We start from the raw sequence: 24782 nt of genomic DNA on the forward strand, positions 1-24782 counted from the left end.
TCATCAAGGATCCCACCATTCTATGAAAGCCAGGGCTAAACAGGGTTGGGTTTACAGCTTGGATCTCACATCACCTGGCAACATCAGCCTTAAGCATCACTGCTTCCACAGCTACAGATCTGGACTAACCAAACCGTCTGCACCTGTCAGGTATATCCAGCTGTCCTGGTAGCAGAGCCACAGTGGAACTGCTGAAGAGTTCAACATGTTGGATGTTCTTATTCTAACATTTCTAATACAACCCTGTGGAAACTCTCCTAGATTTAATGTACTAATGTACTGTAAAAAATCACATTTCACCATTGTTCAGAAGAGATCGGCTAAAATTTAGCAGCTGTGTTCTCTGAATAACTCAGTGGTACTGACGTAGGTCTAACAGTTCTAGCCTGGGGCATGGTCACTGTTCCAGGTCATCCTGCAGTGAGGATTCTCCACTACTCACTGCTGCAGAAACTGAGTGGTTCTTTCCCTGCAAAGACTTGATTTGAGCTGTGGAAAAAAGCATGATAATGTATAAAGCTGGCTCATTACAATCACCTGTCTCTTCCTGCTTTTCAGTAAGGTGAGAGAGTGAAAAAGCTGTGCATCTGGAACACCAGAATACAGGGACAGGATGGAACAGAGGAGTATGAATATAACAAAAGTAGGCAAGAGTGGCCAAGCAGTTTAGGAAGAGGGCAGAGGAAAAAACATGCACTTTCGCAGAGAACAATGGTATAAAAATTGAACAGAAACAAATGAAACAGGCCAAAGACTACAAGCTTCATATATGCTATGAAGCAACATCTCTCCACAAACAGCACTGAATCAAGGGGTACAGAAGCTTAACATTCTTGTGGTGTGAGAAAATATCTTTAAAAACACCTAGTGAAACTGCATGTCTTGAACACTGTTTATCTACACGATTTGGTTGTGAAGGCATACCTGTTGTTCAGTACATGTAAAAGCTCTAGGGTTAAAAACATCACACAGTCAAATCAGTCACTGTTGTAGCCATGTGTATAGGGGAACAGAATGTTAAATATTCATTAAAAGACAGATTTGGTCTGTTTTTCAAGATGAGGACCCAAAATGAGCAAAGACTTTAAAATACAGCCACTCTGATCTTCATTTCATCATCTGCCTAGGAACAATCATAGCATGCTCTCACAATTTTAGAAAAGTTTTGAAGATAAATGCTTACAAAGCATCTGCACACTGCAGCAGTACAGAGGGGAAAAAGTAAGTGAAAATGAGTATTCCTTTGTCTAGAGGTAAACAGTAGTTTAAATAGGAGAGGGAATTTACTGAAAATAATCTGAATGTGAATGGGCAATAAAAGATTGCACAATAATACATGCATGCAAAATAGCCTTACTGTTACGTTTCCATTGAAATAATTTGTTTCAGCTGCTACAGGGATGACAGAATAATGCGAGTTAACATAATGAGGTGTACTTAATACCAAGAGAAGTCTTAAAAATATTGTTCACAATGATTGTATTTGTTGGTATTTTTCTCTAAGTTATAACACATAAACATTGGATGATATTTGAGAGAAAACAGACTAGCACTAAAGATGATTGCTTTTATGTTTTGTTGTGGGTTTTTTTTTAGTTCTTTTTCTGTTCTAGGCTTTTTATTTAGCTTATTTAGCCCACCTCATCTCCTGAGATAGAGTATGCACTAACTAAATACACAAGCTAAATTGCCTGGCTTCTTATATCATGTCTGTCTTGGGTGTTGGTTTCTCCCCCGCCCCCTCATATCTCAGTTCTACTCTGATGTATTCTGTTCCTGATCTACAAATGCATGCACTGAACAATCATTTCATTCTTTTTCTGATTGTTTTCTCTCATGCTCAGTCTGTGCTTTTCTCCTGCATTCTCCCTTCTCTTTTGCAGGGTGACCTTCACCAAGGACTCTTACCTTTTCTAGACCTTTTCAGGCATTATTTAGGAGGTATTTACCAGCTCTGATAGACTCTCTGTTAGTGAACAGGACTGATTCTTGACTAGCTGATGTTTTCAAAATATCTGCTGAGTGACTAACGGGCTCCATGAAGGACCAAGATAACCAGCTAGTCATGCATGGCACAGGCAGGCACTGTGCAGGATATTACTCCTACCGTAGAGCCAGAGTCCCTCATTCCTGATGTGAAGGCGCCCTCCCACTTGGCTCTATCTACTTGCGCAGCCTAGTAATCAGTGCACTCAACTGTTCTATCACATGGTGTGTTTTATAATGCCCTCCATCCCCTATGCCACTAATCTGAAATTGCCAAAACATTTATGACCCAATTTAGATTTTGAAAAATATTAAGAATAATTCAAGTGCCCAGGGATCAAAAGCTTGTGCTTCAACTGATAGCACAGCTTAGTGCTAGCTATTAATCCTGACTAAACAACATACATCATCACATATATTCTTTTTAGGTCAGATTTTTTTATGCTCTTAGGAAACACAGATCTTACTCCTACTTCTTCATTTTATTAACACACATGAATTTTGTATCCAATTTTTTTTTTTTTTTAAAACTCATTTGTCTTCGTGAGGACGCTGTTTGTGTTACATGTTCTTTAATCTCAAACAGCTGCAGGTTTGCTTTTTTCTGCTCTTGTCACTCAGGCTTATGCACTCAACCACCACACTGGATTTTCATACAGTAAGTAAATCTTTAGGCAGTTTCTCTTTAATTTTCTCATTTACTTTATTTACCAGAGGAGGCTTCTGTGTCACTGAGCAAAAAGATAGAAAGAGATCTCAGAATTTAAATGAAAGATCTGGTGACGAATCTCAGTGGTGGTGCCCTCCTACTACTCACAACTGCAGGCTTGCTATGCTTTAGCAACCTCTGGAAGCCCATTTACAATGTGGGCAGCAGGTACATCTTCATTATGAAACAGACCACCACACAAGGACACCTGAGTTACAGCTGCACCAGCTGCCTCAAGCACTAACAAATGACAGAGCTATAAAGCACAATCAAGGCAACATGATTAAAACAATGTGGTTGCCTGTGAACATTGAGCTAAAGCTACTCCAGTACTCCTAGATCTCCATCAGCCATGTAATCATAATCATATTGTCTTTTTTAATATATCTTCATGTGTTAAAGTTCAGCAAAATGGCTGTAATTTCAGTATGCAGATTTTATACAAAAGGTCTCAAGCTATTACAATCCAGTATCAATATTCAAAAATATCACCAAGCCTGTTTTCACTGTTCAGGCAGAGGCAGATTCATGAAGTAGAGAAAAAAAAAATCTAGAGGGAAACTTCAGCATTTTCTCATTGAAACACAAATCTTGGTTTTATCCTCATTTCCAGTGAAGTAGTTTTGTTCCAAAATTGTGTCTCTGATGAATTTAATTCAAATTACTTTTTAGAGAACAGAGTAAAGGGAGGGAGGAGAGGCAAAATGAAAGGAGGATTGAAAAGCTCTTCTATGGCGGAATCAACTTCCATTCTAATTCCAAGCTCAGCAGGTCCCAAATAACTGGTAATAAATTCAATACACTGGACTTCTTCGCAACATTAATTTTGTGATAAGTATTAGGGTAAGGAATTGGGCAAAACATACTGATGAGAAAGACAGGGGTACTGAGGAATAAACTTTATAAGAAAATATAAAACTTTTAAAATTTTGAAAACTTTATAAGAAATAAATATTACACAAAGCATAAGGTACTAAAATGCCAACCTGAGCTGGAATTCTTACGTAAGTAAGAAAAATACTGTAAGATGAAAGGGCAAGCGTGGGAGAAATGGCAACTACCAGAAAACAAGAATACAACTAGCTTTTGTCAACATGTTGCCAACAATTTTAAGGGTATACACAGGTGAACTAAAAAACACCAGTCCTCTTCTTGACAAAGAATAAGAGGGAGAGAAATATCCTTCATGTAATTAGAAGTGAGACAGTCAAGCTGTGAAGAAAATTGTAGGAGGGAATCATCTGGAAAAAACAGACATTTTGCAGAAGGGAATATTAAAACAACAGAAAATAAGAAAATAAAACACAAACCCTAAACCAACGATAAGAAAGATAAGAACACAGTTTCACTCTGAAACTTAAGTTTGTGGTGACTAAAAGGGTGGGATGGGGGTGGGGGAAGAGAGTTAGAGTTGCATGACTAGAGAGACCAGATAAAAGTCATGCAAAGATATTTTAAAATACGGGCAAAGAAAGTTTTCATTTGGAGCACCAGATTTTTCATACTGTTACTGAATGTAATGAAATACAGTGAAATACTTCAGTAGGGTTGACAGTATAAGATCATGGCTTAGTTTCCTTTCAGCAGCTGCAGTGATCCTATAGCCACTCTCATATTGGCTAAGAAAAGTCAAAGAACACCCGAGTCGTGCTTCCTCCTCTTCTGGGTGAAAGAATCACAACGTTGCTTGGTCTCTTATGCACACAGTATTCTATATTAATAGTTTTTCTTAGCAGCAAAACTGCTGCTCTGATATTAGAACAAACACCGTGCTGTTCCTTCCCTCAGTCCTCTCAATCCAACTGTAAAAAAGCAGACTGTGGTGGAGACTGAACAGAAAGCTCCAGCACAAGGTGCCTTATACTACGTAATCTTACAAATACTCCACTCAGAAGCACCTCTACCTAGATAGACACTACTAACAAGATGCTAGCCCTAGTCATCTTCCCAGCCTAGGAGTACAGCTGGTCGCAAGACAAGAACACAAACTTCTCTTCAGTCAAACACCATCACTGGTTTTCTTTGGTGGTAAAAGAGATGACAATGGAGGTTGATAAGGCAGAGCTGTCAGTCCCTTGCTAACTCGATCTTCACTTTACTAGCTGATACCACATTAAAGACAACAAAATTAAAAGATGCAAATTCACACCTGGCAGGTGACATCTCATGCCAAGCTGTATCCCAGCTATGAGCCTGATGATGACAGATTGCCTGGTCATGCAAACATGACTGAACTCTCCATCCCGAAAAAGCTCATGACTTCACAACCTTTCCCTCTGCTCCAAGCAGACAAAAGTTTCATATACTCCAAAGACAGAGGGGTTTTTTACTCCATAAAAAGTGTTTTCTCTTAAAAAACAGGCTTGGTTATTACAGATAGGTTTATTTCTAGCCCACACTGCTACTTGCACTCTAGGACTGAGCTGGATGAAAGGATCACAAAGGCAACCAACACTTCCTCTGAAAATGGAAAGCAGCACTTCTGGTTGTGAACATATTTATAATAAAAACTCATGATGTGGATTTTTTCCATTATTTTTCTAAAAATCAGTAAAGATTACTATAATTTACATGTTGGACAGGCACCAATCTATGCTTTCTTCCAATTACTATGCATTATTTTACTTTTTTTTTTAACCTTCAAGCCACTTACAGGAGAGTTACTATGTAGTACGAGACTGTTCTTAATCACTTAAATAAAAAACCAACCAGTAGCTACTTGGTTCTCCATTCAGTTACAATTGTAATTTTTCTCTTGCCTGTGTTCAGAAACCCACTGGGCTTGTATCAAGATCATTGCTGAAGCCAGCTGCAAATGCACTCAAGATTGCTCTCTCCAGCATCAGCAGCCATCTGATACTCACTGGGAACCTACCAAAAACTGAGCAACTTCTGCAGCTTACCAAAATAGATGGAAAATCTGAGAGCACCTGAGCAAGGCTAGTAAGGCCTGCCTAAATAACCTATTCAGTCACTCCATGAAGCACAGCACCGCCACAGCTTTCACACAAGGGGTGTAACAAAAGGTTGCAAAAGATGCAGGAACAGTTTTATGGCAGGTAAGTATCCACTGCTTCAGCCATGTTTTCCACTTATTTTAGGGACAAAGATGTTTCCTTCCTTTTCCTCCAAAGCAACCAGGCCTTCAAGGCAGCACCTGCTCCCTCATCCCTTGCTGCCTTTAGAACTAACCATTTCAGAGAGGGCTGTGGCACCAATTCATCTTTCCCCTCCCTAACCTACCTTCCAAGCTGCCCCTAGAAAAGCAGAAGGCTTTTGTTGGTAAAATTAAATGAGAAGTTCTTCCTATTCCCCAAGGTCCCAAAACAAGTAACAAGCTATGTATTTATTTTCTCTTCTATCCATGACTGTAACTGCAGATGTGTAAACTCTTGAAGAGGCTAATCTTCTCATCTATAAATACAACTTCTGTTTTTCTGAGGGAGCTGATCACTGTAAGGGCTGGTCCTCTCAACATGCTGCTACTTTGTAATACTGCTAAAATATGAAGCCACGGTTTTGACATCAACCCGTAACTGCTCAATTTTTAGCTTTCCTGATTAAAAGGTTTTGATACAGAAACATTTCACCATACAGGTGTCATCATTATAGCTAGGATAGAAGGCAATGTCCAGAACAAGAACAAGCAGGTCCTCAGGAAAGGTAGCTGCAAAGCACATATTCTGGAATGCGTACTCTCGGATAACAAGTTTTATGCTCGTGACAGTAAATGTACTTCTATGCATAGTCATCATTTACATTCTAAAAAACTGGTCTATGAGAATTATCTCAACAAGAAAATACCTCTCCAGAAGACATAGTCTGTTCAAGAATTGGTCCAGGTTATTGGGCCCTTCAAAAAAAGAAACTGGCTGAGAATAATGACTGACCTACAGTACCCAAGATGTTAGAGTACAGGATCTAGCAGACCAGATACGTTTTGTCTGTTAAATCTGTTTCATGCTAGATCTAACCTTTTGACTTTACACTCTGTGACTAAATAGTTTAATCAGTAATGAAGCTGAAATGCTTTGATGAAATATTTGTACAAACAGGAAAAATTATGTTGCTCATTGAACAAAACAATCTCTTCTGGAGATTCACTTCACTTGCAATGTTTACTCAGCAGAATATCATGGAGAAATAAATATGTTCCATGTCATAAAACTCTAGCAGTTCAATATTCAAATTAAAACTAAATTAGCCAACACAAAAATGAAAGGTACTAACTGACATAATTTATGCCTCTGATGATCCAAGATACAATATTTACATAATTACAGTTTTTGTATTTAGAAAGATTATAAAAACATAGAACAAAACATTTGAAGGATTATTTAATGCTATTACTACTTAGATCACAGACATTGTAGGACCCGGGTTCTAATTACAATTACTAATTACTTGGCACTATATGTGCATTTTTACTTTCCCTTTAAATAGCTCTCCCTACCCCAAAAATGTTGGACTTCAGATAATACCATCAAATCAGCAGGTGAACCCAATATTCAGGATAAAAGAAAGGATGAAGCTAAGCAGTGAGCCTAAAGCCCACATTGTGAGCTTAATAATCACAGTTTTCCAGACACCTCAGCATTTCAGTCATATCTTTTGTAAGCAGAGGGCAGAAAAAAAATCTTTCCTTTTTATCTTAAAATGTCACCTTTTTAGATTGTCTTGGCTGTATTAAACATACTTAGAAATAAACCCAACTCTTTTCAAATAATGCAAATCTTGAAGGATTGCATGCATGGGAGGTCCTACAACTTCACCTACTTAGTGTGGCATGACCTTCCATTTGTCAAAATTCAAACTTGGGACTTCCCAGGAACAACAGAATACCCTCCTCTGAAAGCACTGCTGTAGCACTGTGATCAGTGATAACAAGAACAGGATAAGACAACTTCAGTGCATACTTAAAAAAATAATATATAAATATACTAACAAGAAGAACATTTAAGTGCTAGCTGCTCCCCTCTCCCCTGTATACACAATTTATTTAAATGCTCCACTCAAACATTAGTGTTTCAGTAATGTTTCTAAAGATACCAGTGAGATGTAAGCTGCACCTGATACCTTATTAAACATATTGTCAGGTTTTATCTCTATACAGACCTTACATAATGCCCCATTGCCAACCACAGCAGCCAAGAAATGCTGCAAGATATGAATAAGTGTTAAAAATTTATTTATAAACATTTAAAAGTCTTGGCCAAGGACAAGGTCTATACAAGAAGAAAAATGAAAGGACAATTACTCACAGTCTGTTTTCCCTATAACTTACCAAATGTATCACATAATTTTAGAAAATGAACATAATTATTTGATCATCAGTGTCCCCACAAGTTTTATATAATGGCTTTATGTCACTTACATGAGGAAACAGTCATGATCCTATCCACTGACACAAGTTTTACCCCCAAGCACTTGCCACACACATTAGCAGCATGCCAAAAGTGTCTCCTTCTGCAGGACCTACTCCAGCTACCATCCCACATGGCACTGTGGCTTAAAAACCCACAAAAATCCAAATCTTCTCATTTCCATTGGGTCAAAACCTTCAGAGGAAGGTTTCAGGTCAGGGAATAGTGACCCTACTGCTAAGCCAGTCTCTCGGCAGGCTGCTGACTGCAGAGGCAGTCCCACTCCTTGTATCACCCTTCCCTACTCACATATCCCTGCATGGCCTGTGGCAAGGTTGGCAGATGCAAGGCAAAAGGGCAGGAGCAGAACCAGCCCTTTCAGCAGCCACCTACTATCAATCATGTAAAACTGCACCCTCAGCATGCTCACTTTGCAAAATAATTTCTTGTATGAAATCAGCAACTTTGGTATGAGCAGGTTTCTCAATCAGCTAAGGAGGTGGGATGTCTTGGGGGAAAAACTGGTGCTGAGCACAGTGTAGGGGGCAAGAACATAGAAAGCAGATTAGGTATGGCTATTAGGTCTGGCCAAAGATGTGTTGAATAATTCATGGTTATCTCAGGAGAGAAAAGGGCATGCACCAAGACCCTTTATGGTATTGTTCTCTCTGAGGGGAAAACCTATTTATTTCCAAAGGCAAGCAGTTAAGTGCCTTTATTGCTTACATGCTATTATTTAAACAGAAAACATCATAAAGGCTTTCTTAAAGCAAGCTGGACATTATTTGATGTTTACTTACTGTATTTCTTTCAGTTTCTATATGCAAGATTGTTGCAGAAGTTGCAAATGCTCAAAATATCTTGTATTAAAACCCCTAATAAGTGGCATCTGCATGACCAAATATTTAGTGTCAACAAAAATCCACTGTGTTGCTCTGACAGAAAGCCATTTTTATCTTTTATTAAACCAGATTATACTTTCCCTTGCATAACCTAATTTTTTTATATTGTTATATTAATAAGACTCATTTCTGAAAATGAGATAAAAGCTTTTAGCTATCAATGAAAATCAAAATTACCAGAATGACTATAATGAAATATGACTAAATTCTTCCCTTCTTTTAAGCCACCATGCTTCTGCTTTGAAAATTTCTGTTTTCTTGGCCAATTAGCTTTATTTTTAATGACCTCAAATATTATCACTTCTTTTTTTTTACCCGTAGAGTGGAAAATACCAAAAATTTCATCTTAATATGGAAAAATGAGTGATACTGTCTACCAAGCAAATGGTCATACTGAAAGAAAAACTGAAACTCTTCTAATTCCCCCACATATTTCTATAACCAAGGGCTTTGAAATTTGTGTGTGCCACCTGCAATTAAAAGCATATAGAACAACTCAGCAATGAAAAAAAAAACCAAACCACAGAAACAAATACAGGCACCAGATAAATTTCTATCCTATTGACATCACAACCTAGTGAAATGTTCAATTAAGTATCAGCTAGTGTCCTCCTCTATCACACTGTCCAGCTACTGCTCCTTCCCCTGCTCACAGCCTCAACCCACTGGCAAGGCTCTTGTACATAGCCCTTACTAATTTCATCCCTTTAGGAGCCTCCTGCATCCATCAGAGCAGCTGTTTTCCTTCACAACCCTACCCAGCCAAGTTCACCTTGGCAATCACTCAGCTCAAGAAAGTGCTCTGGACAATTACGTCCTGCACCAGGATGAGCATTTAAAGGTGTCGTAAGAGACAAAACTGGGAGAATTGTCTTAGCAAAAAGGCCATACTTGGGGTAACTGTCTAGAAATACAGTAAGGTTGAAATGAAGTGCCTAACAACTATCCTAAGAATTGAAAAATATTAAGTGCTCTGCATAAGGATAGATTCCATACTCTAACACTGTCAAACACACAGAGCAGTCACTGCAACAGTGAAAACACAACATTAAAGAGACTATCAAGACTGAACTCCATTTCATTGTTTCCTTATACTGTTCTAATTGCCTGTACATACTTCTCTGTCTTACCACTTGATGGCATGTGCTTTGGGTCAGGGAATCACCAAATGTTCAGCATTTTGAACCATAAAACTCACAGTAAATTATTAATTAATAACAACACCAAAAGCAATTACTATGTTTGCAAAAAATGATTGCCATTATGCTTATTCTTAGAAACTAGGTTTATAGCTCTTTTTTACCCCAACACAGAAGCACTAAAAATTGGATTGTCATTAAATAGCAGATCATTTGTCAGGAAAGTCTTTCACTAGTGACAGGCATTACCTTGTTGTGTCTTTCATGATACCAATGCATCAATTTCCCAGTGCTATTTGAAAAGCATCCACAAGATTGTGGAAGGCTGTATCTCACTGATGCTTTCTTTTTCACCTCATTAATCCTTCACATAGTTTTGATGAACCCACAAGGAGACTGGACACCCCCCATGAAACTCACTTCCTCATGAAAACTCTTTTGCAGAATCAGAAAGGACCTCCTACTAAGTTCATCTATCACTTCAGTGCAACACATTCTTACCACTAATGTCACATATTTGGCTCTTAGCCTGTAGCAGGAGAAGAAAGGCTTTGCAATCCAGGTAGGTGGATGCTGAGAGAAAGCCAGGTGGGATATGCAATGCAAAGCACAAGGTTATTATTCCAGTTGATATATTGATAGCTATCAATTTCAACACCTTGTAAATTCAGAATTACCAGAATTGCCACTGATACTGCCCTCTGCTATACCTACTCTGATAGTAAGGGTTCAGGTGAGGATCCTTTTCCATAATTGTCAGCTTTCAAATTAGCAATGATTTCTGAAGTAGTTAATTTTATTTATCCAGACTGTTTTAATTCCTGGGAACAGAGTGGTCTTTATTGCCTAGAGCTCAGGTAGATTGATGCAGTGCAGTCAAATCTTTCACATTCTTGCAAGTAAAACTGCTTTCAAATGAGTGCACAGCTGCCAGTATGTACCTGATGTATTTGCTTTGAAATATGTAGCTAGTACTATTGATTCCTCACGGAGGTCATTTTTTGTATGCCAGTGAAAACTCCAGAATCCTATACATTTTGTCAGAATTTATGAGAGCTACTAAGAAATTTGTAGTGTTTGCCTGAAGAGTCTTTATTAACACGGGAAAGTAGCCTAGAGTAGCTATGTTTAAAAGTGCTGGAATGAAAAATCCTAAAATAGTTTCAAGATGACAGTTGTAAATGTCACGTGAAATCTTCTGTTGCTTAAAAGCAACTCTACTTATTACAAGTAAAATCTCCAAAATCAATATTTGAGCACAATAAAACATCTGTTTGCCACCCTCCTTCAGCTGCATTGTGCAGTCACTACTAGTGTTCTGGTCCTTATCCAAACGCTGTCAGAAACATGTTGAAGACACTAAAAAAGTTACCAAAACTAACCTACAGGTCAATCTCATGCCCTCTTGTCATTCATACCTTTCAGCTTATGAATGTATCTTATCATCAAATTGCACAACAATTGCCTTAACTGTACAAGTAAAATCACTGTATTTTGCTTTTTGTTCCCTTTGTTCCAAAGGTGTATTTTTCTTAGACCCCTTTTTGCAAAGCAGAGCTACCATGGCTACTGTTTTATTGCCTTGAAGATGAACCTTCTATCCTCCCTTAAAATTCTGGGCAATACTTTATCTGTTTTTTTATCTTTACATATTTTACACAAAGGAATTAAAGTACTACCATTTGTCCAATTTAATTTCCAGTAATTAATAAATAAAACCTCTTCTATGGATCTACAAGGATATTTGCTTCACTAGAGAAAATCGGGAGAGACAAAGCTTTTAGGGAAATTTTTGTAATACATTTATATGAAGTTTGTTTCTACTTTTCTTTTAGTTTTTTAGGTAAATTTTAACCTCTGAGAAAACAACAGTTACCACCACATGGTTGGACTCATCGTGTATATTTTCCATGATTTTGGCCTATGCAGTTTATAAAAAAATGACTCAATATGCTGTTTAATCCGCAATTATTTTTGGCTGTCATCCTCACATAATGCCATTCTCCCCCTTATATCTCCCAAAATACATATCATTCTGACTAGTAAATGATCAGCCTCTACTGACTTACTTCAGTGTTTACACAAAACTTACGAGCACATTCTCCAAGTTACTAGGGAAGTCACTTGTGATTCAGCAAATCCATTCAAAATATGCTTTGGCTATTTCATAAAAAACCTCAGATATTCAAATTCCCTTATCATAGAGGCCTATAGGAAAGATCCGATCAGCTTTTGATTCAAGATCTCAACATCCATCAAAACAGAATGAGAACATGAAACAGATTCTGCAAAGGCCATGACAGAAAAAACATGTTTGTTCTTTATATTAAATAGATATTTTACAAAGGGACTTTTATAACTAATTTAGCTGAAAAAAAGAGAGAGATCTGATACAATCTTACCCCTTTTATCTGCAGGGCACTGTTAAAATGGTGGTTTTGAATTCTGCATTTCCTGATACTACTTCTTAGTAATTCTTTCAACAAAATAAAGTTTTAGCATTTTAAGATGCATATCAGACTAACAGCTTCCTCACACATATATTCTCACATCTGTGCGCACAAATACACAGGCTTTCCTAGTAATTTACCATTTAGCTCATTTAGGTCATTTCCCTTCCTCTTACCACTTATCAAGTCCTATCTTATCCTCATGCTTTTAAGATTCTTGTAATGCATTTTACATTATTTTCATGAAATTTCTCTCCCAGTCTTGTGTCACTCACTCATTACTTCAACCACTTCACGCATTCTCACCAATGCTGTTGTTTTAATTAAATGCAAATTCAGTACAAGCTAAAATTGTAAGTCTTCAACATTCCTATAGATATGACTGTGTGAAAACAGATTAGCCTAGTGAGGGACTTTTCATACCCAGAATTTATATCACTTTCTGGTTTTAGTGATTTCAACAAAATACGTTATTTTATGATAATGCATCTGTGGTTGTAGGAAGTACTATGACACACATCTCTAAAGGTAACAATCTTCTCCATTTAGGTCTAGGTAATTGGGAAGAATATATTCTGTCTAATCCTCTCCAGCATAGAAAGCAAAGCCTGCTAAACAATTTATTGCCAACAGATTAAAAAAGCCCTCTGTAATCTGAGAGCAAAGCAAAAAAATATTAATAATACTCCATACATTTCTATTTAATTCCTCTTAGTATGGATCACTAACTGGCTATGGAAAGGACTCTCTAAGCATGGTGACTTAAATTTCAGGTAAAAGGAAACTCTCTAGCAGAAGCCATTAGTGGGCAGAAAGGTGAGGCTGACTTTGTTATTGCTGACTGAAAGAAAAATTACAACAGACACCTGCTTCAGATGATTTGGACTAAAATGAAGTTACTATATTGCATGATAGAGCATGAAGGAGACCCCACTGTTTTCAGAACTCTACAGCAGGGACCCTGATTCCACATCACTTGAATTTTATTTCTTAAACTATATATTAAAAACAGATGAAAAAACCCCACCAGTCTGATTGCAGTGAGGTCTGCAAACCACAAAAGGACCTGCAAAGTGACTGCTTGTTAAGCACTGTATCTTCAGTATCTTATATTAGTTCAAACACAGCATAAAAAAGCAGCCATGGAAAAATGCCAAGCCTTTTTGCATTGAGATCCCCCACTCTCTAGAGGCATGGTTTTATGTAATTTTTCAGAGACATGTGATATACCACAGAAAAATGAAGAAAAGTGAAAAAAAATGTCTGCGGTGGCTTGATACCATCAGGCTAGAGAGTAGAAAGGACAGAGAATATATTGACAAACTTCTCATTGCACGGTTGGGAAAACTGATTAATTCAGTCAAATCGTTAGCTCAGTTACTATCAAAGACAAATATCCTTCCATTGTGGGGGCAGAGGCAGCAGGAAGAAGAAAATGGGAAAAAGTAAGCAAATTAAATCTCATATTGAAACCTCAATAAAATAACTGTCTCTTTATTTTACATAATAAAATAAAATAATTGTCTCTTTATTACACTGAAGAACACAGCTTCACCTGAAGACCAGCTGTCTCAGAGAGTTAAACCAACCTAGGCAATAAAGATTGGACAGGAACAACATCTTAAAAGCAATTTCCATGATCACAGACACTATTAAATTCTAATTTAAGAATTAGAAAAAATTCTTAGAATTCTTAGAAAAAATTCTAAGAAAAAAATTCTAAAACAGGTAAAGCCAAACAGTTTTCAAGACAAGGTAAACAAAAAATTAACTGAGGGCAAGTCATTAAAGGATATTTAATGTACACAATTTATTTTTTATATGTGCAGCTTCTCTTCCTACAAAATGTCTGATTATTTTTCCTCAGTTACATGTATATTCTTCAGGACAAAGATGTCCTCTAGGATTGCAAATGGCGTAGTATATAGCAAACACTGCCCCAGATGAATTTCCCAAGGTTTGGGGGTTTTTCCACCCAGGTGCCAAATTGCAGTCTAGTAACAATTTCTTATGAAACTTATCAATTATAGAATTCATTCTTTTACTTTCATATAAGCACAAACAACATCAGCAATATTGTGCACGTCATTTATAATTCGTCTTCATCATGCAAAATCCATAGTCCCTTCTAGTTCGTAGCTTTTTCTCCCCAAATACTTATGTCCAGCAGTCAAAAACGTTTAAACAAACTGGGAAGTCTTTAAACAAGATCAGGAAATTAAGTGCACCTAAACTATAATCCATTCTAGTAACATGTACAAGTAACAAAATCCATTTGTAACATGGTACACAGCTCTTCTAAAAGAAAACCAACTGTTTACTCACAATCTTACTGTATAATTTTTGGATATTTAGTATAAATCCTGGCACTGGTTTTTCATTTCTAATCTTAAATAATTTCAAGTAATTTTAAAGAAAAGAACACAGATCTAAAATTACTTAATTTCTGTTTTATCATCTTTTTCTGCTTTATCATAGTGTTAAGGGTGGCTACATTTTAAATAAATATTTAGTTCATTAAGCTAATTTAGGTACATTATCTCCACCTAACCCCAAAAAAAGTCTAATTCACAATTTCTACAAGAAAGAGAACTCATCTACCTAACAGAGATGATGCTCAAAGCCACTGCCTTCTTGAGTCCTCCAGTTTATTCTCTAGGCTTGTATGTTTGTTACAGAAATGAATTTACAACTTATGTAGATCTGCCAGCAGATTCAAATTAAAATTAATTGTATAAACTTGTATTCTAAAGAGCTGTTTTTCACTTAACACTATCAAGGTACGGCTCTAAAGCACAAGAGGAAGGACACTGTCAAAGGCACAAATAGGGGTTTTATGGCAATTGAATGATGCCAATTTTAATCCTTGCTTTTAGGAGAAAAATATTTCTTTTACCTTACTGATAAGTGTGACGACATCACCTTCTCGGATTGTGAGTTCATCATCATTCTGTGCTTCATATGGAAATATCACCTTGCAATACTCCTTAGCTGAAAGGAAGAACATTCATTGTGATAAATTATCACTTTATAGTAACTGCTTATCCAAGGGTGAAAATCTTCATAAAATGTTCCACAAGTGTCTCTTCATGCTGCTTTATTTTCTTGCCATCTTTCTCTTTGTATTTTAGACCTTCATAAACAGTATGAAATACTTTAAAAACTGCACACTGATAAGCATTCCCACACACTTTATCCAGGAAGTCAGCTCTGTAGCCCCTAGAACAATTATCTCAGATAAAATTGCTCCAGACAGCAACCTGCCTCAAACCATTTCCCTTGGAGTAAGACTGTATCTGACACTTGCTTCAGTAGTTCCTCTGGTACAGCCTTCCACCATACTGCATAAATTGAAAGCATAAAGGACCCAGTAGGTTGACATAGCTTATCTATCCCCTGGTGTGAAAGAAAGGAGATGTTTCTGAACCTATAAAGATGATAAAATAATAAATAATATATTAATAAATGTAAAGGCATTAATAACTAAACCTTCTGTACACTCAACACAAAAGAGGTTTGAATATCAGTCTAAAGTTTCCTCTTCCGTTTTCCCTTTACTGTCTATAAATAAGGGCATCATCTCAACTTTCATCTGGAAAATACAGGAGCCAGCACTCCTACTCAGAAATCATAAAAAGCAGTTGTCATAAAAAGAAGTTACTTACAATATGTTGCTGTGCAACAGACAAGTATGTCAATGTGCCTTACAAATAAAAAGGGAATACGTTTTGCAGCTGTTAAATAATGTATAAAAATATGTGATACTCTAAGACAGCAGGTTTAAAAAGACCAAAGAAATACATAGAAATTACTGGACCTTTTGTAGAAGGGCATATGGCTTTGTAGAAGTGTTCACCTCACTTCAAATGTCTCAGTTTTGATGACCTCTACCTCTAGTCAACTGTCACGTTTGATGCAGAGAAACAGGTACTTGCAGAACCTGCATTATCACACTTGTGGGTATTTAAGGCTTCACCAGGAGGTCATTTCAGCTGCGCAGACACTAAGTGCCATTTCAGACGCTCGTGGGTATATAAGACACCCACATGGTTGGCAGATACAATGCACAACCTAGGAGAGAGCCAGGTCCCTCTGGCCTGGCAGCTGGAGGCAAGCCAAAATACCCTGGGGTATCTCAAACAGCTCCAGATTCAGGCTACTGATTTCAGACTTCAGGGCTGGGCCTGATATCTGGATTCAGATTCAGGCACCTGATGTTAGAAAACAACAATGTCAGTGCCTACGGTTGCACTGCTGTTGATAAAGATCAAGTCACTAAAGTGAGCGAAGCCTTGAGAGCTGCTCTCACCCTAAGACGGAGAGCTCTTCACCTGAAGAGCAGACACCTACATTTGATTAGCTGGATCACACTCTGAACTCCCTGGACACCACTGACAGATCTCCACTGAGACCCATGGGAGACCAGACACCAAGCTCACATGAATAAACCAAAACTTAGGGCTCCGACTCAGAAGCTGCATCCCAACTGCTGAAGTTTAGTGACAGGAACATCAACCTTAAATAACATGCATGTGAAGGGTTGCTGTCTGTAAGCACAATCAGCCTGGGAAATGAAACAGTACTGATGGGGAAGAGGAAAGCTCTTCAGTTCACGCACTGCCACTCAGGAACAGCATGAATTTTATGTGCTGCTGTTTCAAGTAAACAAGAATTTCTTAGGCTTCACAGATTTATTGTCCTGAACACAAAAATTTAAATTTATCCATGATTATTAGCAGTTGGTTTTCTGGTCCAGCTCTGTACTGGGTCTGGCTGGGATAGAATTAATTTTTTTCACAGTAGCCCACATGGTGCTATGTTTTGGATTGTGACTAAAACAGCACTGGTAACACACCAATGCTTTGGCTATTGCTGAGCAATGCCTGCACAGTGCCAAGGCCTTTTCTGTTTTTCCCCCATTCTGCCCCCAAGTAGGCCAGGGCCAAGCAAGAAGCTGGGAGGGGACACAGCCAGGACACCTAATGCGAGCTGAGCAAAGGGATATTCCGTGCCATATAACCTCCTGCTCAGCAATAAAAAAGGGTGGGCTTGGGGGTTGTTGGTCTGTGAGGTAGCCATTGCTTGGAGACTGGTGGGGCATTGGTCTACTCGTGGTAGGTAGTAAATGATTGCCTTTGCATTGCCTCTTTTCTTGCTCTTTCATTCACTTTTTTTAATGTCTATATCCATGAGTTTTCTTGCTTTTGCTCTCCCTGTTCTCTCCTCTAAGAGGGAGCAAGTGGCTAGGTGGATCTTAGCTGCTGGCTGGGGTCAATCCACCATACCCCCTCTCATTTCTCTAAAGAAGTGAGTCAGATGAAGACAACAAATATGATTTTTGAAAATAATAGGAGCAAGGGAAATATAAGCCTATTTCACTGTTTCTGAGAGCAGGGAACATTAAATAAACATTTGGTAACACTGCCAAACAACTGGGCATGTGAGAGCCACCAGGTCACAACTCAGATTTCAGGCAATGAAAGGGATGTCTAGCTGCTAGTTTACTGCATTGTGAAGGAAGGGTTTGGATCTCGCTTCAATGACCCAGCTAGGATGTTTCATCTGCTCACTATCTTGTCTTCAAGACAGTATAATAACATCTTACATAAAAGCTGGTGGAAAGTTGACACATACTGACCTAGGTCAGGTAGATGCAGAGAAGCATGTAAGAGAAACATGAGATTCAGCACATTTTTACACTTCAGTGTGTATTCTCCCTTAAATAATCATGGGGGTGTGTTTTCCTATTCTGAGGGTATCCACATCCTGAAAAACAGCTTTGCTAAGTAACAGATTGAGTGAATTAGAACAGAGATGATGCAGATATAATACTGTACTTAAGCAGCTGAGTGCTGCACACTCAGGGAAGTCCCTGGTTACTGGAAACAGCTTAGTATTTTTTTGGGACATCGAACAGAAGCCAGGATGGGTTCTCAGAGGCAAACACCACCTGGGCCCAAGAAGGATTATTTTTAATGCCCATTCTCAAGTACATACATTGTTCCTTCATCCAATAACACTGTAATCTCAAGATTAGGTGGGAAGCCAAGCACAATGCACAACTCATCAACAGAGAACAGCCATTACACCACAGTAATGGCACTATTCTGAAAGGATGACAGCAGTGCAGGTCTCACCCAAGGTGTGGATGAATCCCAGATTAAAGAATATTTTGAATAGCAAGTGTCCAGGGAGCTCATGTCTCCTGAGTCCTGTAACAGGCAATCCTCCCTCAGCTCCCCCTTGCTATTTGAAGACTGTGAATTTGAATCATCTTTCAAGATAAAGACCCTGACAGACAAGAGTGGAGAGAGGCCTGTGGTTTCAGCATCTGACAAAAGTCAGTTGATAATCAGGAAAGTAAATGCTCTCTTTTTTTCTTTTTTTTAACTCTTCCTTTAAAATATGAATGTGGATCTCACAGTAAGTGCCTGTCAAAAGCAGCAACACTTTAATCAAAGAACTAATAGTTTTTTCACTCATAGCAAATGGCTGCGCATCTTTGTCTTCTAGTTTTGATGTCAAGAACTCTGTTCTTGCATGACCTGTCTGTCCTCCCGACCAAGCTCTTATCTTTTTTCTTTCTTTTTTTTTTTTTTTTTTTCATACCCTGATAGCAGAGGAACAAGGAATTAAGCTAGAGAAAAATGTCAAAAAACAGATCTTAAACTCAGCCACACACTGGTGCAGTTCACAAAGAGCCAGGAGACAATCTTGTGAGAGGCATAAGAGCGAGCTGGAGGAGGGTCATGGCCACCCTGTGCTCTGAAGTCTGGCACAAGAACACAGGGTGAAGGCACAGCCATGGAAAAAAAATCAAGGTTTATGTGCAGTAGAAGTTTGGACTCCTTAAGTGCAATTTGCACTGACATACACTACATCAATACATTCATCTGCCTAACAAGGACCCTGTGGATCATGCTGCAACAGAGCTAGGTCTCAGCAGCATGGATGGGTTTGTGAGGTGCTAAAGTTTGGACAATAAGCCCAAGCCAGAGGTGACCTATAGATGAATCCTGTATATTTTATAACTGATAACCATTGTGCTAATAGGTATTATAGTAAGTACACTAAGCATACTATATTATACTAAGGTATTATACTAACAAACCACCTATTCTGATGTAAAACTGGAAGTACTGAAGCATGAAAAACAGGACCTGAGCCGAAGCTGCTAACTCAGTATGTAATCATTAGTGAAATATGTATGGAAGATGTAGCTGTCTTGAATATATCTTTATCTTTCTTTGTGTGTGGATAAAACAACAGGGTCATGGAGACCGTTGTCTGGCCCTGTGACCTGATGTGTGGCCTTGCTCATAATCCAATTAGATAAGCAGGGAAACTCCCTCAGCTTCTCCCTTGAGCCCTGGCCAGGCTCTGGGGGAATCCAGTGTGAGATTGAAACCAGATATTTCCACTCAAAACAAAGGTGCCAGCTATTCTGGCTTGCTGATTTTTGGGTATATAGCTGGCATAGGCTCTCCAAAATCCTCGCTGTAACCAGGGCTCCCCAGCGACTGTGTATCTGGGTGATGGTAACATATGCAAATGCTGATGTATCTTTCTTAATCACTATTCCCTCTCTCTCAGGTAGCAATGATTTGATGCATTACACTGTATATTCTTATTTGTTTAAGTGCACTATTCTGTCTTTTCTTACTGTATGTTTTCTGTATTATTCTGTTACCTTATTTAGTTATTTCCTGTAAAATACTCCTGCTCTTTTCACTCTGGTGTCTGAGTTTAATTGGTATTTTTAATCAGCAAAACAGTTTGGAACAATGTAACTGACTAGACAAAATCAGCTTTCAAACTTCTCCTAATGGAATGGCAGACCAATGTGATTTGAGTAAGTAAAAGTAAAGCCAACAGGACTCAAAATCATATGAACCTTTAAAATCAGATTAATAAAAGCAGAGAAGAATCTAATAGGTTATGTCACTTCAGTACTAAATTTGTCCTTATTCATCAGAGCACAATACCACAAGAGGATGCTGAAGCACTCAATTTCAACAATTGTGTTTAGATAGGAAGGAAGACAAAAGGAAATACTAATTTGAGATACAGCACTGTAGAGACCACACTGAAACTTGCTGAATTTGGGGGTTTTCCAAGTGAAAAAAAAATGACCAGAAACCTAAAGGTCAAAATAATATATCCTATTACAAGCCTGGTAAACAGACTTAGCCAAAATGAAGCTTCAAACCAAGATACCAATGTTAAGCATCTCTCAACTGTAGATGATAAATCTCATTTTATCCAAGGCTGGGTTTATACATCACAGATGGTTCTTCCAGAAGCTTCTCTTTTTCCATCTGACCTGAAGACATCTTAAAAATATACCTGCTAATAAACTGCCAACAGCAGACATCTTGGAAACAATTAGAGGGGAAAGAAAGATGATATTCGTGAGCTATTCAGTTCTCATTTATTAATTCAGCAATAATTGACTCTGTCAGACCACAGAGTCTCTCCCTGCAAACTCACAGCTCCTCCCTAACAAAGCAGAACAACCTGCTACAGGCAATGGGCATTGCTCAGGGAACTGAATGAGCAGATAAACCTTACAGCGTATTTTACAACTCAGGCTAGATCTAAGGCAGAATGTTCAGCTTCTGGCCCAATGTATTCTGAACTGAGAGAGCTTGCGCTAAGTATAATCCCATTTGAAAATAAGTACCCTTGCCTACATCCTGTGATTTTTGAACTATACTTTTCCAATAGATAATGACACAACAATAAGCATCTTCTCTGTCCATGTCGCTCCTCTTCTTGTCCCTTGGAAGGAGGAATAAACCCACTGATAGCTTCTCTGATAGACTCCAAGGGTCCAGGTTGACATGTAATTCTCCTTCCCATCATCATCCTTATAGCTCAGAAGGTAGAAGAAAAAGCAGCAGCAAAGAACTAGATATTTATCACAAGTGGTCTGTCACTGCCCACAATTTGTTGAGGAAAAAGTCTCAGGACCATCCTAAACACTATAAAGTGGCTATCCTCTAAAAAGAACAGGATGTTTCAAAGGGGCAGTTAATATGCATCTCTGCTCAGCACCTTATGTCCCACAGTCTGTTCTAAGTTCAAAATGTAGCCTATTTAATACAGTCTCAAGCCCCCCCCCCCGCCATTGCCTCAAAGAGGTAGAACAATAGCAAGCGATAGCCTTCCTACAGAATACAGCTGCTTCATTACCTAGGCTGTCGCAAGCACTGTATTTCATCCACAGAATTCTGTGGCTCTATATGTATTTACAGTTGCAGTGTAAAGCACTGATGTCAATGTACAGACCTTCTATATGACTTGGGGCCCTGAAGTACTATAACAGGTAAATTAATCTGTTTGTATTTTGAGAGCCTGGTTAAATATTATACTGTTCAAACCAGAACTGAGCAAACTCCATTTACCATACCCGTGGACTCTGTTAACTTTAAAAGCATGCCTCTTCTATTTGTTCTCCTGCCAGACTCTTATGATGAGTCAAGACAGCAGTCCACAAACACACCTCCAAGCTTAAATTTCACAGGGGACAGTGACTCTGGAATCTGTTTTTCCTCTTAGGCCAGGATGACATCTTTTCCTCCTCTTACCTCTGCTACTGCTTCCTTATTGTTAGGCAAGAACTGCTGCACCCCATGACAAGACTTCCATCTCAGCTAACACATCCACTGGACTGGATTCACTCTTCTAACTTTTTGGAAATTGACTCTATTTTTTTAGTTAAACAAACAACAGATCTGTATAGTTGATTTTTGAGGCTTAAATATTTTCCCCTTGGTGAAGTCTAAATCATAAACCAATCAATGTGGACATAAACAGTAATAGTAAGGAAGAAAACTTAGCCAAAATGAAGCTTCAAACCAAGAGCACCATTAAAGGAGTATTCCTTGAGCTTAAGCTTCCTCTCTTTAACTATCACTCATAAAACATTTTTGAAATGGAATAAAATGTACAAAATCAAGTGAAAAATTACATCATCATTACAAAAAACACAAACCAGATGAAAATAATCCAAACTCTACATTCAGTAGAATTTGGTTTTACTTAATAATTGCTACGCTCAAGGCTCATAAATGGATTGCACTAATAAATATTTTCACAGAACTTCATGAAATGCAAACTGTCAAAACACTACCTCATCAAACAAAAAATAGAAACAGAACTAATTAGAGCCCCATTAATCCAGACTCAGCTACTCCTTATACCTTCTACTATCATACAAAAAGATTAGTTGCTTGCTAGGATTTGGTTGCTTGCTTTGGTATTCCTATGCAATGGGTTAACACAAACTGTAAACAGTGAGTGGAGAAATCAAATTAAGTGCCATGGTCAATGCATTCTGTGATTTAGTGCCTTTGCTGTTTTGTTGTCTGATTATTTATACTCCATTTTTGCAATCTCAGTAATCTGCAATAGTGCTCTCAGTCATTGTGGATATTTTTGCTTTGCTGAATTTTAGAATCCAGCAGAGCTACTTAAAAACGTATTTATTTTCTACAATATAGCTTTTTCACCACAAGCCACTTAAACTAAAAGCAAGCTACTTCACAGAAAACCCAATATATCTCACACTAGAGATAGAAATATAAACACACATGCATGCATGTGCCATCCCAGCTACATGAGAGAGACGGAAATTCAACAGTAAAATAATTCCCCTCTAACTCTAGACATGCATAAATCTAAACCAAACAGCTCTCCCCTCTTCTATTCAAAGATGCATTCTTTTATTCCTGAAAGTTTAGTGATGTTTTCCAAGGGACCACTCAACCTCTGTAAAGATTTGTGCTTTCACTGTGTTCTCCTTTTGAGCAAAATGTCTCCTCTGGCCCTGAAGATTCATCTGTTTATTCCACAAAATCCTAAGCCCTCTTTTTAGGGAGATTTACATGGCATATGGATGCAAGATGTGTCTATATAACCTACAGATCTGTCTCATGCTCTGACCAAATCCCATTGCAGAATTTAGGCCATCTTGCATGTACTAAGAGCAAATGGTAAGCACATCAAGGGCCCTGCTGCAAATCACTGCCCTATTGCATCAGAAAAGCTATAGGAAAAAAGCAGACTCAAAACAAGATGTGGGAAGAGTCAGCAACCAACACTCCATGCTGAAGTCCCCGTGGGCAGAGAGGGAAGATGCTACTGCTTCATTTCCTCTCGCAGCAGGCTCTTTAACAGTGCAAGTGCATTTTTTATCCAGTTGAGACTAAGAAATAATACCACCAGTCATGGAAAGAAACAGGTGGAAAATGAAAAATTGTGTTGTTCCTCTACCAATGTAATCTCTCTCTTGCTTGCAGCATACATCTTCAGCAGTAATCCCAAGGGAATCTACATCATATATCCAAAAGCCCCCTCTTCATACTGGGCTTAATCTATGGATTTTTCTGTTTCTTGACACTTATTTGGATAATGGCACAGTATCTGTTTTGCTCAGCAATTAAAGACTTCAAGGAAAACTGGGACACTACCATCCCATGCAAAAGTGAAAGTAGCTGAGGTCCAAGGTGAAACTATACTTTTATGCTGAACACTGCAATTAGAACATTCACCAGTTTTCTGAGACTGCAAAATTTCCTGGAGTCAGTGCTTTTTCAAGATTATTTGTGGTAAGTTTTTAGGAGAAAGGAAAAATTAAATTTTGGAGACATCACAAATACTAGATAGAACATAGTCCTATGCCAGACTGATTATACTCCTCACATGTGACTATCAGACATTAACTGTATTATGAAAAAATTATTCCTTTGCTGTATCAAAAAACCAAACCAGACTAAAGGATGTTTCATTTTCACTGAAAGGTTTTTCAATTTAAATGAAGGACAACTTCACCTGCTTGAAAAATATCTCCTATGATACTATTTGAGGCTAAAACAATTATATATAATTACATTATATCAGACCATCCTACACATATGCTTCTCTTTCCCAAGCAAGAACAGGGATGCTAAAAATTCTACTGAGGCCCCAGAGATTCCAGGAAAGGTAAAATGTCTTAAATAGTAAAGTTTAGGTAAAATTCATAGAACATGCAAAAATGCTGCACAAATAAGTAGACCACCCTTCTCACCAGTTCTGGCAAAAGGGATGTTGAATGATGTTTGCACACAACCATGGTGAAAATAGATAGCAATAGAACAAGAGGGATTTTCTGACCAAAAAGGCATGTCTGAGGGAAACAGTAAATAGGTGAAAGAAGAACCAACCAGAGCCCAAAAGCATTGATGGAG

At 38.1% G+C, this 24782-nt stretch overlaps 1 protein-coding gene across 7 annotated transcripts in view; it reads right to left on the reverse strand.

Moving 5' to 3' along the window:
• Positions 1 to 24782, reverse strand: part of SH3KBP1 (SH3 domain containing kinase binding protein 1) — a 201684-nt gene that overhangs the window by 36031 nt on the left and 140871 nt on the right. For all 7 annotated transcript variants that reach the window (XR_003398469.1, XM_026849086.1, XM_026849077.1 and 4 more), the window contains one exon: positions 15446 to 15540. Coding sequence is in view for 6 of the 7 variants with exons in the window: in XM_026849086.1 (XP_026704887.1) it covers positions 15446 to 15540 (95 nt within the window). In the remaining variant the exon portion in view is untranslated. The remainder of the gene's footprint in view (positions 1 to 15445; positions 15541 to 24782) is intronic.

The sequence above is a fragment of the Athene cunicularia genome (genome assembly GCF_003259725.1).
Source record: "Athene cunicularia isolate RWA chromosome 1 unlocalized genomic scaffold, athCun1 chr1_part1, whole genome shotgun sequence".
Classification (NCBI taxonomy): Eukaryota; Metazoa; Chordata; class Aves; order Strigiformes; family Strigidae; genus Athene; species Athene cunicularia.